This window comes from Ictalurus furcatus, chromosome 11, assembly GCF_023375685.1.
Source record: "Ictalurus furcatus strain D&B chromosome 11, Billie_1.0, whole genome shotgun sequence".
Lineage (NCBI taxonomy): Eukaryota > Metazoa > Chordata > Actinopteri > Siluriformes > Ictaluridae > Ictalurus > Ictalurus furcatus.
In genome coordinates, this window is record NC_071265.1 from 3,635,001 (window position 1) to 3,648,469 (window position 13,469).

The window sequence follows — 13,469 nt, forward strand, 5'->3', positions numbered from 1 at the left end:
TAATTTCCCGCTTTATCCCAAATCACTCAGTCAATCAGAGTCTTAAGTTTGCGTCTTTATTTTAACCATCTTTTCCGTGAACATCTGAAGCCGCATCCAGTACCTCAGTGATGTTACACAGACGAGCTAATGCGGATTAGGACACAGTTGGACTTAGTGTAATCTATAAACATGAACATAAATCTACCTAAATTTAAAAGCAAAAATGTAGCACAAACACAAATGTTTATGGATGTTCTATTTAAAAATTAAATATGTAAATATGGGCACACCTATTATGGTTTTGAAACCTGCCTAATTTTGTTTTAAAGGTCTCAAACGATAGATTTACACGCATCCGAGGTCAAAAAACACTTTAACGTGCCTGTAATTTAAACTGCAGCATTACCTTTCTCCCCCAGTGTCACAAACGACTCGTTCAATGATCCGTTCTAAAGGATTCGTTCTAAACGCTTCCTTTCAGAGAGCATACTCTGCTCTGATTGGTCAGACGTCCCAGTCTGTTGTGATTGGTCTACCGCTGTCAGCATGTGTCGAAAAGGAAACGCCCACTACCGTAACATGTTTCATAAGACCAAAGGCGATGCTTTTTATTACAAACCTACGTAGGTTAGTACAGGAAGTAAAGTCTGGAATCACTAACGACTCGATTCAGCTGTTCAGAATCGATTCCTTCTTTTGGGAGTCGATAACGCCGTTTGTCGTGCGCTTTGATTTTTGAAACTTTGCAGACGTTTTTACATTCACAAACAGCTCTATAACACACTACATGAACGGTAATATTTGAAAAACCATAATAGGTGCGATATTAATAAAAGGCCGATAATAATTAAAGCCATGGATATTACAGAAGCGATCTTCACAGCCATCTCACACACTCATACACTTTCCAAAACCATGACAACCCTGAACACAACCCACATTACGAAGTTAGCTTGAATATTCTACCAGAGAAGGTAATATTCCAAAATCATACCATATATTCTGACGTGAGCAGGTGAAGATGTGGGCATGTATTTGCTAAATAGACTTCCAGACTTTTTTTTTTTTTTTAACATATTAGCCTTGTAGATCTAATACAAAAAACTAAAGAAGAAAACTTTAATCACCAAACATGTTTCGGCTCATTTGAGCATATGTGTGTACAGTTCGTTTTACCCAGAACTGTATGAACTGCAGTGAAATGTGCATTTGTGTGGGGACTCATGTGAATAAGCGTGTATTAAGCAAAGTAATTCCCCTGTGCCACCAGCCATTGTTCCTGTAATGGCGGTTTAACAAGCCCTTCCTCATAGTAAGTGACTTCTATAATGGAGCCACGCGTTTATATAAAGAAGGACAGCGCTAATGAAGCGGCTCGTTCCTGTGGGAGTGGAAGAGCCACTCGGAGGGACACGCTATGTGGAGTTTCCACGACCCGGGGGGGTGGCGGATACGGGGTGGGAGGGGGCACATGCACTCCGACTGGCTGGCCTCAGCTGGCACTCGGCTCCTACCAGCCATCAGTCACGCTCAGTCAATGGGCCGTTAACTAGATTTGGGACGAGTTCATTCTGAAGCTACAATAGCTCCAGTACGTACAATAGCTGCTTCACAGTAGAATTCGTAATATCAGGTTAAAATCAACACAAAAAAATCTGTGCCTTAGGTATTGTGTATGAGTGTCTGAAAAAGAAGCAGAGGGAAAATGCTCATTAAGTGAGCAGGACCTTATGAAACCATTTAGAAGATGGCTGGAATACTCTTGATAGCTATTGAGTCTATACGCAGCCATATTCTTTATTCCGCCTGTCCAAAATCTCCCTGCAGATGAAATCCGGCCTGCTCTGTATTATGATGATGATGATGATGATGATGATGATGATGATGATGATGATGATTCTTGTTATTATACAGTGCTCTTATGAAATGTCCTGATCAATATGCAATCTAACGTGCCTCTGGGGTGCCAGCGCTGCCTGCGCTATCAGATCATCACTCGATACAACACTAACAAAACCAGCACCTCTGGCCACAGAGCAAAAAAAACAATCATTTTACATAACCTCCTGACATCAGACACGATGTGTGTGAGATCATACACAGCCACGCTATCATCCTGACCATGAAGAGGATGGGAATAAAGGACAGGATATGTAAGAGGACACAAAAGACAGGGAAAGGAAAGGAAACCGGAGGACGAAAAGAAAGAACATGAAAGGAAAGGAAAAGGAAAGGAAAAGGACAAGAAAGGAAAGGAAACAGGCAGACATGAAAGGAAAGGAAAGGAAAGGAAAGGAAACAGGCAGACATGAAAGGAAAGGAAAGGAAAGGAAAGGAAAGGAAACAGGCAGACATGAAAGGAAAGGAAAGGAAAGGAAACAGGCAGACATGAAAGGAAAGGAAAGGAAAGGAAAGGAAACAGGAGGATGTGAAAGGAAAGAAAAGAAAAGAAAGGAAACAAGAGGATATTTAAGTAAAGGAAAGGAAAGGAAAGAAAAGGAAACAAGCGGACATTTAAGTAAAGGAAAGGAAAAGGAGAGGAACAGAAAGGAAAGGAAATGAAAGGAAAGGGAAAAGAAATAGGAAGACATGAAAGGAAAGGAAAAGAAAGGAAACAAGAGGATATTTAAGTAAAGGAAAGGAAAAGGAGAGGAACAGAAAGGAAAGGAAAGGGAAAAGAAATAGGAAGACATGAAAAGAAAGGAAAAGAAAGGAAAGGGAAAAGAAATAGGAAGACATGAAAGGAAAGGAAAGGAAAGGAAAGGAAAGGAAAGGAAAGGGAAAAGAAATAGGAAGACATGAAAGGAAAGGAAAGGAAAGGAAACAGGAGGATGTGAAAGAAAAGAAAAGAAAGGAAACAAGAGGATATTTAAGTAAAGGAAAGGAAAGGAAAGGAAACAAGTGGACATTTAAGTAAAGGAAAGCAAAAGGAGAGGAACAGAAAGGAAAGGAAAGGAAAGGAAAGGGAAAAGAAATAGGAAGACATGAAAAGAAAGGAAAAGAAAGGAAACAAGAGGATATTTAAGTAAAGGAAAGGAAAAGGAGAGGAACAGAAAGGAAAGGAAAGGGAAAAGAAATAGGAAGACATGAAAAGAAAGGAAAGGAAAGGAAAGGGAAAAGAAATAGGAAGACATGAAAGGAAAGGAAAGGAAAGGGAAAAGAAATAGGAAGACATGAAAGGAAAGGAAAGGAAAGGAAAGGGAAAAGAAATAGGAAGACATGAAAGGAAAGGAAAGGAAAGGAAAGGGACAGAAAGTACAGGAAAAGAAAGGAAAGGAAAAGGAAAGGAAATTAAAAGGAAAAGAAAAGCAACGGAAAGGAACGGAAAGGAGAGGAAAGGAAATGAAAGGAAAAGGAAAGGAAAGGAAAGGAATGGAAAGGAATTTAAAGGAAATGAAAGGAAAAGGAAAGGAAAAGGAAAGGAAAGGAATGGAATGGAAAGGAATTTAAAGGAAATGAAAGGAAAAGGAAAGGAAAGGAAAAGAAAGGAAAGGAAAAGGAAAGGAAAGGAAAGGAATTTAAAGGAAATGAAAGGAAAAGGAAAGGAAAGGAAAGGAATGGAAAGGAAAAGAAAGGAAAGGAAAAGGAAAGGAAAGGAAAGGAATTTAAAGGAAATGAAAGGAAAAGGAAAGGAAAGGAAAGGAATGGAAAGGAAAGGAAAAGGAAAAGAAAGGAGAGTCACTCACATGTTAGTGTTAGCAGTGGATGTTAACCATTCTCCAGCCAGGCCGATGATGTCCAGGCCAGTGGAGAGCTGATTGAAAAATCTTGGGTGACCTGTAAATAACAGAGAAGACAGAAATTAAAACGGAACAGTGAACTAAACTAAAACTGAACTAAAAACATCTAGTTTTGTAAAACTACATCCATCAGTGATTCAGCACACAACACAGAGCTGAGTGAGTTTCAAAAGTTAATGTTCTGGAATATAAATGCAAATCTAGCTCATATACACATTCCTGAATATTCACATTATCCCTCTGTCCCAACTGTGAGACAACTGAACATCTCGCCTTTGATCTTAATGGACCAGCTTCACCACAGAGCTCCATTAACAGTATAAGTTTTAATTGCTCTATTATTTAACACTGAAACACTGAAAGATAACGTGCAGGAAATAAAGAAATGAAGGGAACATAAAGAAAGGGGACAGAGACGGGGAAAGGAAAGGGCAGAAAGCAGAATAGAGAAGAAAATAAGCGTCAGACGTCAGAAACGTTTCACTGCTCAAACACACGTAATGAATCTGCACATGAAGACAAGTCGTAAATATAAATAAATTAAGTCATTATTTATTTTTCCCTTTCATTGGGTTAGGGGTTCATTTTCAGCACCATGGACAGTTCCAGGTCTGAAGGAACATTATTATTTAGTTTTACACTACAGATACAATCTAATATTGTAATGTTTCAGTGAAAACACAAAGACACACACACACAAACACACACACACACACACACACTGAACGTTTCAGCCTATTTGGACCTTAACTGCCTCCTTTTATTTGAAATGCCTCTTAATGACCCTCATTTCATTTCAGCATCATTCAGACCTGCTTTAAGGCAGCTATAAGATGTAATAGTGCTAATGGGGTTTGATTTCCCCCCTTGGAGTGTTCTTGTTGCACAATTACAGAAAAGGGGCCAAATAAATAAATAAATAATCCAAATAAAACCCTCTGTTGTGTTAGTAAATAATTAATTCGACCAAACAGAAACAAGACCCCTGATCGTATGACATTTTATAGACCATCTCCGAGTGCAGGTTTAATTACTGATACGCTGTACATGCTGCTTTATGGTTCGAATTCTTCCATCATATTTCTTCTTTTACCGAGTCAAGTTCCAATAACGGCCTTTTTACTTGTCAGTCCAATCTTCTATATTATAACGCAAGTGTTTCAATGAGATACTGAAATTATTCAAATGAGTGAATAATTTGATATTAAACACGTGCACTATTAGATGATTCGATTTAGTCTCGATGTTTACTTAACCCTTTCTAGTAGTACGCTGGCGTTCCATTTCACCGGCAGATTGGAAATCGACTTATTATTGGACATTTTCAATCAGTATAATCAAATGAAGTATTTTAATCGCCGCAAGTCTGTTATAAGATCAGTCAGGACACTGTTGGGTTCCTGTGTGTAGAGTATCGTGACTCTGTTTATTTCTGAAACACTGAAAATTCTACAAGCCCTGACTGTCTACTTTCATTGAGTCATTAACCGCAACTATGGAGTGTGAGATCACGAATTAATCCAACGCTGAACACGGGCACGCCCAAAACAGGTGTAAATCCAGTTATTTTAATACAGTTTAAAGTCATCAAATATAAACAAATCCTTTTATCATGAGAGTTTCATGGTCAAACTGGAAGTAAGTGTACAATATGACTGAAAGTATATTTAAGAATTATTTTCATGTGTACTGTATGAGTATCGAAGACCTTAAATAAGTGCTAAGTCTAACAGGTTGAGCAATGATTGATCACGTTGACTGCTACCGACTAGGGAGGGTGAAAGCTAACACGTTCTTCCTTCGAGACACGAGGAGAGGATGACAGACACACTCTGAGGAAATCTGCTCTCTTCTGTATACATGAGCGCAGAGACACCCACGACTGGATGGCTGTGGCATCGCTGGGATTGAAACTTGAAACTCGCTGGGATTGAGACCTGCAATCTTACAGTTGTGGTGATCTCCAACGTATTCACTCCAACGAGCTGAAAGAAGCTATCGATTTTTTTCTTTTCCTCCTCGAGGTTTTGGGGCTAATTATGAAAAGGATGTCATGGGCCATGCATCAAACAGCTGTATTCTGATCCTGTTAAGCATCCTGAGTTTCTCCAGGGAACACTGGGGATGAGGCAGGAATGGTTTTGAGTTCGAACCTGGACAACCCTGAGGAAACCCATGTGGACATGAGGAGAACATGTGAAACTGATCAGAAGGTTGTGAGGTCAAATCCCAGCATTGCCATTGTTGGGTCCTTAGGCAAGAACCTTAAACCTTAACTGCTCAGTTGTATCCTGTCTCCAAGGGATCAGCAAAAGCATCAGCCAGTTGTACTTGGTGGTAGTATGTTACTGGTTTGGAGGCTAAAACTGTCAAATTGCATACTCTGAGCTAACTCTTCAAATATTTATTATATCCCAAATCTAAATTCCATCACTTTACACTTCATTTATTCAGCACATAGTCCATCATCAATATGAAACAGCCATGTAGACTCACACATACTTCCAGAACAGATCTCCAGTGTGTGATTTGAGATCGTACCTGTGCGGACCCCGTACTTGAGCGTGTCCCTGCAGTCCACGAGGATCTGCTCGAGTGACTCAGGCTGGTCACAGAGCTCCAGGTTGAAGCCCTCGATGCCCTCCAGGAGCTGGTGTGGATGGTGGAAGTCCAGAACTTTGGTGGATCTGTCGAAGGTCTTGCGGACGTAATTGGTGAGGATCTCCATGACCTCGAGGAGAAACTGCATAGTCGGCTCTTCACCATTTTTAGCAGGAAGTAAATCTGCAGAGAGAGGAAGTTCAGGAGAGGAAGTGATGGGCTTTGTCTGACAGCTGAATTTGACCATTGTTACTTCCGTGGAGCAGTTGTTTAAGATATTTTTGGCTGAGTCTATGGCCAAAATGGTTATTTTTTCGTATATATCTGTGGGGTAACAACGTATCAGCATCTAATCATGTCATCACCAACCAAGACTTAAACTTTATTACTTCACTGAATGTTTGTTAAATGGATCCACGTTGAACCAATAAACTGAGATAATTGTTGGAAAAGGAATGTGGACATAAGCAAGATGACCAACCGACTTTATACTGCACCTTCTTTCTTTCTTTCTTTCTTTCTTTCCTTCTTTCACTCTTATTTATTTATTTATTTATTTATTTACAAAATTTCCTTTTGTCTTTCACTAATTCATTCATTCATTCATTCATTCATGTATGTATATATATATACATATATATGTACTTGTTTACTTCTATATGTATTCTATATGTATTTGTTTACTTTTTCGTTTTTTATACTATCTTCTTTCCTTTCCAAAATTAATTCATTCATTTATTCAGTTATTTATTTATTATGCCTCCTTTCTTACTTTCTTTCTTTCCCTTATTTATGTATCTGTACATTTTCTGTTTGTGTGGTTGGTTTTATTTAGAATATCTTCATTCTCTTTTCTTCCTTCCTTCCTTCCTTTCTTTCATTCTTTCTTTCTTTCTTTTATCCAATATTTACCTTCACTGTATTTCAAGACTGTCCCAGGGTTCAAACCTGAATGTTTTTTTTTTTTGGTCATGTGGGACATCGTAAAAAATCACTCAATTATAAACATATATACATGATTTAAAAAAAAAAACAAACAAACAAAAATTATGCTTATATTCTAACCAATCAGAATCCAGCATTCGACAGTGCTGTGGTATAACGAGTCATTCATACTCTTCCATCCTAAATAATTTTACAGTAAAATGTACACAGGAAGTAGAGTCTTTGCTTTAATTTAACTGTAATCTCAGGGCACATGTGCAGCTGGTGGAGTATTAACAAGTAAATCTGACTAATAGCAAATATACACACGATTTAGTCCCGCTGTAACCTAGCAACCGAGTGTCATGAGATCTAAACAAGTAAAAATGGATGAAATGTGTAAATAAGGATGAAGGAAGCCGTGACGGAGAAGTCTTACCCCGGGCGAACAGGTTGGAGAAGTCAGTCTCGGTGCGGGTGAAGTGTGTTTCTTTCTCCCGATTCTCCCTGTTATGACTCTGCTCTTTCTCTCTGAAGGATCCCATCATCCTGCCTTTCTCCTCCAAGCTGTTGTTCTTCTGCAGAAACCCTGCATCGTTACGAGACGATGAGGAATGGAAGCCGCTTAGAAACATGTCCAGATCCTTGCTACAACCTACTTTGTAAGTTAATTCTCCCGACACATGGCTCTGTGTATGAGTGACTGTTGGGCTGATGTGTATATATATTTATATGCACTTTAGTGGTGATTTCCACCCCCAACACATTTCCGCCCGAGTGCTCAAGCTGCCTGACCCGAACACAAAACATGTCATTTAACCGGAGGCACAGAGATCTGATAGGGTTATAGATCTGATACACACTGCTCCCTATGACACCGATCTATCAGGGAGGCTTTAGTGCAGTAACCGGTGTGAAGAAGAGAGAAGAGCACAAGCAGGAAGCCAGCATGTTTAAGATGTGTCGAAAGCTATTACACCTGAGACAGACAGCGTCGTTCGGGAAGCCGTTCCATATAACAAGCACATAAAACATAAGAGATCAAATAAACATCTCATTTTCTGAAGATGTGCCACGAATTAACGGCATAATAAAATTTTATTTTCCTAGACGCACTGATAAGATCACTGGGACAGAGAAACCGTTTCATTTTTTGTATTTTTCAGGTTTATATTCTAAACTCTTGCCTAAAATAAAAAAAAGATTTTACCCAAAATGTATTATTTAATGGTGTCATTTTATATGGAAAAGATTTCAATGTTTTATTTATTTATTTATTTATTTATTTTAAAAAAGCATGTATCACAAAATTTTAAAAAATAATTGGTTTACCAAATACATTGTCATTGATAAGGTCACTGGGATTATTATTATTATTATTATTATTATTATTATTATTATTATTATTATTATTAAAAAATCTATGGATGGTATAATAAAAGTAATGGCTTTTCCAATACCCTGTCATTGATAAGGTCACTGGGATTATTATTATTATTATTATTATTATTATTATTATTATTAAAAAATCTATGGATGGTATAATAAAAGTAATGGCTTTTCCAATACCCTGTCATTGATAAGGTCACTGGGATTATTATTATTATTATTATTATTATTATTATTATTATTATTATTATTAAAAAATCTATGGATGGTATAATAAAAGTAATGGCTTTTCCAATACCCTGTCATTGATAAGGTCACTGGGATTATTATTATTATTATTATTATTATTATTATTATTATTATTATTAAAAAATCTATGGATGGTATAATAAAAGTAATGGCTTTTCCAATACCCTGTCATTGATAAGGTCACTGGGACTGTTATTATTATTATTATTATTATTATTATTATTATTATTATTATTATTATTATTCTTTTAAAAAATGTATGGATGGTATAATAAAAGTAATGGCTTTTCCAATACACTGTCATTGATAAGGTCACTGGGACTGTTATTATTATTATTATTTATTTATTTATTTATTTATTTATTTATTTATTTTTATAATTTTTTTTAATCTATGGATGGTATAATCAAAGTAATGGCTCTTCCAATACCCTGTCATTAATAAGATCTTTAGAATCATAAAAAAATATATTGTTTTAAAAATATTGTATTACATTTTAAACAGTACCACTAAAATGTAGGTTGTTTAATGGTATCACTATATAAAAACCTAATTTATTGTAAAAAAAAAAAATACTACAAATACTGGGGCTTTTCCAAATGCAGTGATAAGACGACTGAGATTCTTTAAAAAGTGTAAAGATTTCTTTTATTTAATATACTAAACAACAGCACTGACTCATTATTTATTATTTCATTATATATGCATATATATCATCAGGAAGATTTAATCATCATTAAATGTCGACATCGTCTCACGGTATCGCTGTGGAACAGATGAAGAGGTTCACTGTGTTAAATCTCTGAATGAGATCATAAAAAGGACCGGCGTTTTCCCAAATGCATTGTTACTGGTCAAATCGCTCGTAGCTGAAGACCTGGGAATGTTTGGTCATCTGATTCCCAGTGGACATCGATTATCTCTGTGCAGTGTGTGTGTGTGTGTGTGTGTGTTATCTCACAAAACAGACAGAGACAGAAGCAGTGCAGCGGCGCTTCATATTCAGCCTCAGATAAGAGCTAAAGATTGTTCAAATCTATGCAAATCCATTCAGTGCTGCTGGATTTCTCTGTTTTTCTCACAGCAGGTCCAACAACACAGCAGCTTCCTCCGACTCCCTGGTGTCAAATTTTTATTTATTGTTTTGCACTCAATAAACAGCGCAGCCAAACTGTCAGGATTTTATTTTATTTCAACCCTGGTGAATTCATCTTTTAATATTCATATTAGGTAAAGATTTCATTTTATAACGTCAAATTAGCTCTAAAGTTTAGTATCGCCTCGAAGCCTGCCTATTACTTTACAAATAATGGAATCAATTTCAATGCCATTGTCTTTTTTTGTGGGGTTATCTCGCAATTTGTCAGATGGGGGCGCTGTGAGGGTGGCTAGGGCTGTGAATGGGCTGTTAGGGGGCTGTTAGGGGCTGTTAGGAGGTGTGAGGGGGCTGTTTGGGGTTGTGAGGGCTGTAAGAGGCTATTAGAAGCTGTGATGGGGCTGTTAGGGCAGTGGGGGGCTGTTTGGGGCTGTGAGGGGTACGTAAGTGCCTGTGAGGGGGCTGTGAGGGGGATGTTTGAGGCTGTGAGAGGTTGGGGGGGGGTGTTTGGGACTGTGAGGAGCTGTCTCTCTCTCTATCTCTCTCTCTCTCTCTCTGTCTCTCTGTGTTCGTCTCCCCCTCAGTCTGTGTGTCTGTCTGTCTCTTTGTTCTGGTCTAGCTTTTTGTCTCCCTCTTTCATTCTCTTACACTGACTTCCTGTTTCTGTCTGTCTGACAGTCTGTCTGTCTCTCTCTGCATTAATTGTCCTACTTGCCTTATTATAGTCGAATTAATTTCCTGATTTAGTGGACACTAATAAGGAAGTGCACTCAAGGCAGACTCCAGAGATTGGTCTATATCTCAGCTCTAAACCAGAAAAGCAGAGATAGTTTTCATCTTTCTCCTCCCATCGTTTGTCTATTGGCTTTTTCTATTGGTTCTGTAAATAATCGCCATTTCTCTTGGGAGGACACGGAGCACTGAGCGTTACAGAGGGACGACACTCAGCTCACTCTAGCCTTGAGGCTCCATCACTGCTCGCTGACCTTTCAGCTCCATCCCTCTAACACACAGCGCTCTACGGTCTAGAAGTGTTATTTCTGCTGGGTGTAGTCTACACAACCTTTTACAATGACTCTCATTAAACACAACACGCATACTGCATGGACTTTACAGACAAGTCACATGAATAAAATAGCGACCTCAGCACTTTAATTCTATTAAGCCTATACGTAGTGCATTAACAGGGATGGATTAGGCAGTCATTTGGGATCGAGCCTCTAGGGCGATGGGAACATGCGATGACAGCGCTGCTCTTTTCATCTGTGATTTGGGGCATAAAAACCAGGACGATGAATAAAGAATAAAGAAGAAGTAAAGGAGCACAGAGACACAGACAGACCCCTCTGGTCAGGGTGAGGTCACTGTGCTCTCCCAGAGGACGAAGAGGTTAAAAACACGGTCAGGTCTGAACACCTCTGATGTGTGAAAAAGCCATCGCTTTAGGAAATAGGTCTGAATCAAGAAATAAATAAATAAATAAACTCACCGCAGATCTTCATGCCCAGTTTGCGGGTGCAGCCGTGCGCGACCCCGTACCAGCCATCGCATGCTGCAAAGAGAAGAAGATCAGAGCTGCTCAGTGTGTACACCCGACATTTTAGATTTTTATGAGCTGGAGAGAAATGGAGCCTGAGAGAGCGCCAAATGGAGCCTATGAGGCAGTGACAAATCCTTACTGTGATGAATGAACTCTTACTGAATTAACTCAACACCGAATAGGCATTTTGTAAGTGTGTAAGTGGTTACCGAGTGTGTGCGAGTATGCGTGCGTCTCCTTCGTTTCATCCCGATGGTAGATATATCTTGATTGTCATACCGGTATGACTCCATGATAATGAGATCTGACACAGGCTTGTTACACCATTTATATTAAGCACATTAAGATATACGAGTGTAAATGATGATAAGTTTTGTTTCCACGTGTTGTTTCCAGGTCTCGTCAATGTTCATCTATTAGGCCTATGTGTCCAGCCAAGCCTGACTTGTATTGCCCCATAGAAAGACATCACCACCGGGGGATTTTAGTACATTTCTGGTCTGCCTCGAGGCCGACATCCATTTATTGGACCATGTCACGCATACAACAACAACGACCGTCTTTTCTACACCCTCAAAACACTCATTAAATCATTACTCAAATCCAGACATCTACGTTTTCCAAGGACGTCTAAAATAGACCAACAATGATGTCATTATATGAGCCAAGTTATGCTGAGTTGCAGGGCCGTTTCTCGCTCTGATCGGTTTAAGGACCCAGGACCACCAGGGGGCCCTAATGATTTTAATACAAACATGCCAAAAAAAAAAAACCACATTTTACTATCACTCGGTGAAAGGTTTGTGTATCAGGAAGTCCGCTTGTGGTTTGAACAGAATATTAACTGTAATTTACGTAACTAATATAAATAACTATGGAACTTATGGCGCTAACGTCAGATCACGAAGAAATCATGAAGTAGTGTCCATATTGATCTGGGCCAGAAAATGTGAATTCATTGTTTTTTTTAATCAATTTGTTCACTTTAGTGCTTCCGCTCGCTGATGTAATTGCGAAGGGAAATAAAGCTAGCTAGCAAGTATCTCGAGTAAGAAGAGTTAAGAGATTAAGTTCCTGGCTCTTTTCAATTCTAGCTATGACAAGAGCAGACTGTGGACTTTCAGGTGGTCAAAATGTCAATCACCAAATTTGACAGTGTTAAATTGCGTTATAATTTGTTTTATTTACCTAATTGTATTTGTTCTAGATTGTATTTATTTATATATTTGTATATTTTTTTTACTGTTATTTATATGTGCTATTTAGTTGTTTAACAATTTCTTTGTAATACTTGTTTTTCTTTACCGTCATTTGTAATGCACACATTATTTACTTACATTATCGATATTATTGACTTGTTAAGAGATTTAACTCCAAGTCGTTACTTAGTTACTTAGTCGTTACTTGATTTTCAGAAACATCCCCGATGACTCGGACCAATAACTGGTGTTTCTGATCAGTCTGTGTTTACAGTGTTAATATAAACCAATACTGAAAACTGTGATCACAGAGTGCATGATTATTATATTGTAAATTTGGTAACTCTTTATAGTGTGGGTCGGACTGTGTCACGCCGTGAGTCCGTGTAGGTGGATACAAATGCTGAACTTCTTTATTTTAAAGAACAGAACACAGGGAGACAGACACGAGGAACCAGGAACACCAGAAGACACCGGGGAACCAGAACAACCAGAAACAAAGAAATATTAGAAAAACAAGGCTAGAAAATACTTCAACTATAGTACAAACAACATCAAGTGGCAATAACGAACCAAACACAAAACTTAACATAATCTGAACATAATGCTCCAGCAAACAAAGAGCGAAAACAAGGAGCTTAAATAGAATAACTAATCAAGAAATAACAAACAGGTGAGCATGATTGAGACAGGAAATCAGTGAGACAACAGAAGAAGAAGTTCTGCAAGGACAGTCAGGGTGCTCTCTA

General features: G+C 38.2%; 1 protein-coding gene across 2 annotated transcripts in view; it reads right to left on the bottom strand.

Annotated features, from left to right (window-relative positions):
- gad1b (glutamate decarboxylase 1b) overlaps positions 1-13,469 on the bottom strand; it is a 36,765-nt gene that overhangs the window by 18,538 nt on the left and 4,758 nt on the right. For both annotated transcript variants that reach the window (XM_053636479.1, XM_053636478.1), the window contains exons 2-5: positions 11,471-11,533; positions 7,687-7,836; positions 6,264-6,506; positions 3,669-3,759 (exon numbers count right to left, since the gene is read on the bottom strand). In XM_053636479.1, the coding sequence (XP_053492454.1) occupies positions 3,669-3,759; positions 6,264-6,506; positions 7,687-7,836; positions 11,471-11,533 (547 nt within the window). The remainder of the gene's footprint in view (positions 1-3,668; positions 3,760-6,263; positions 6,507-7,686; positions 7,837-11,470; positions 11,534-13,469) is intronic.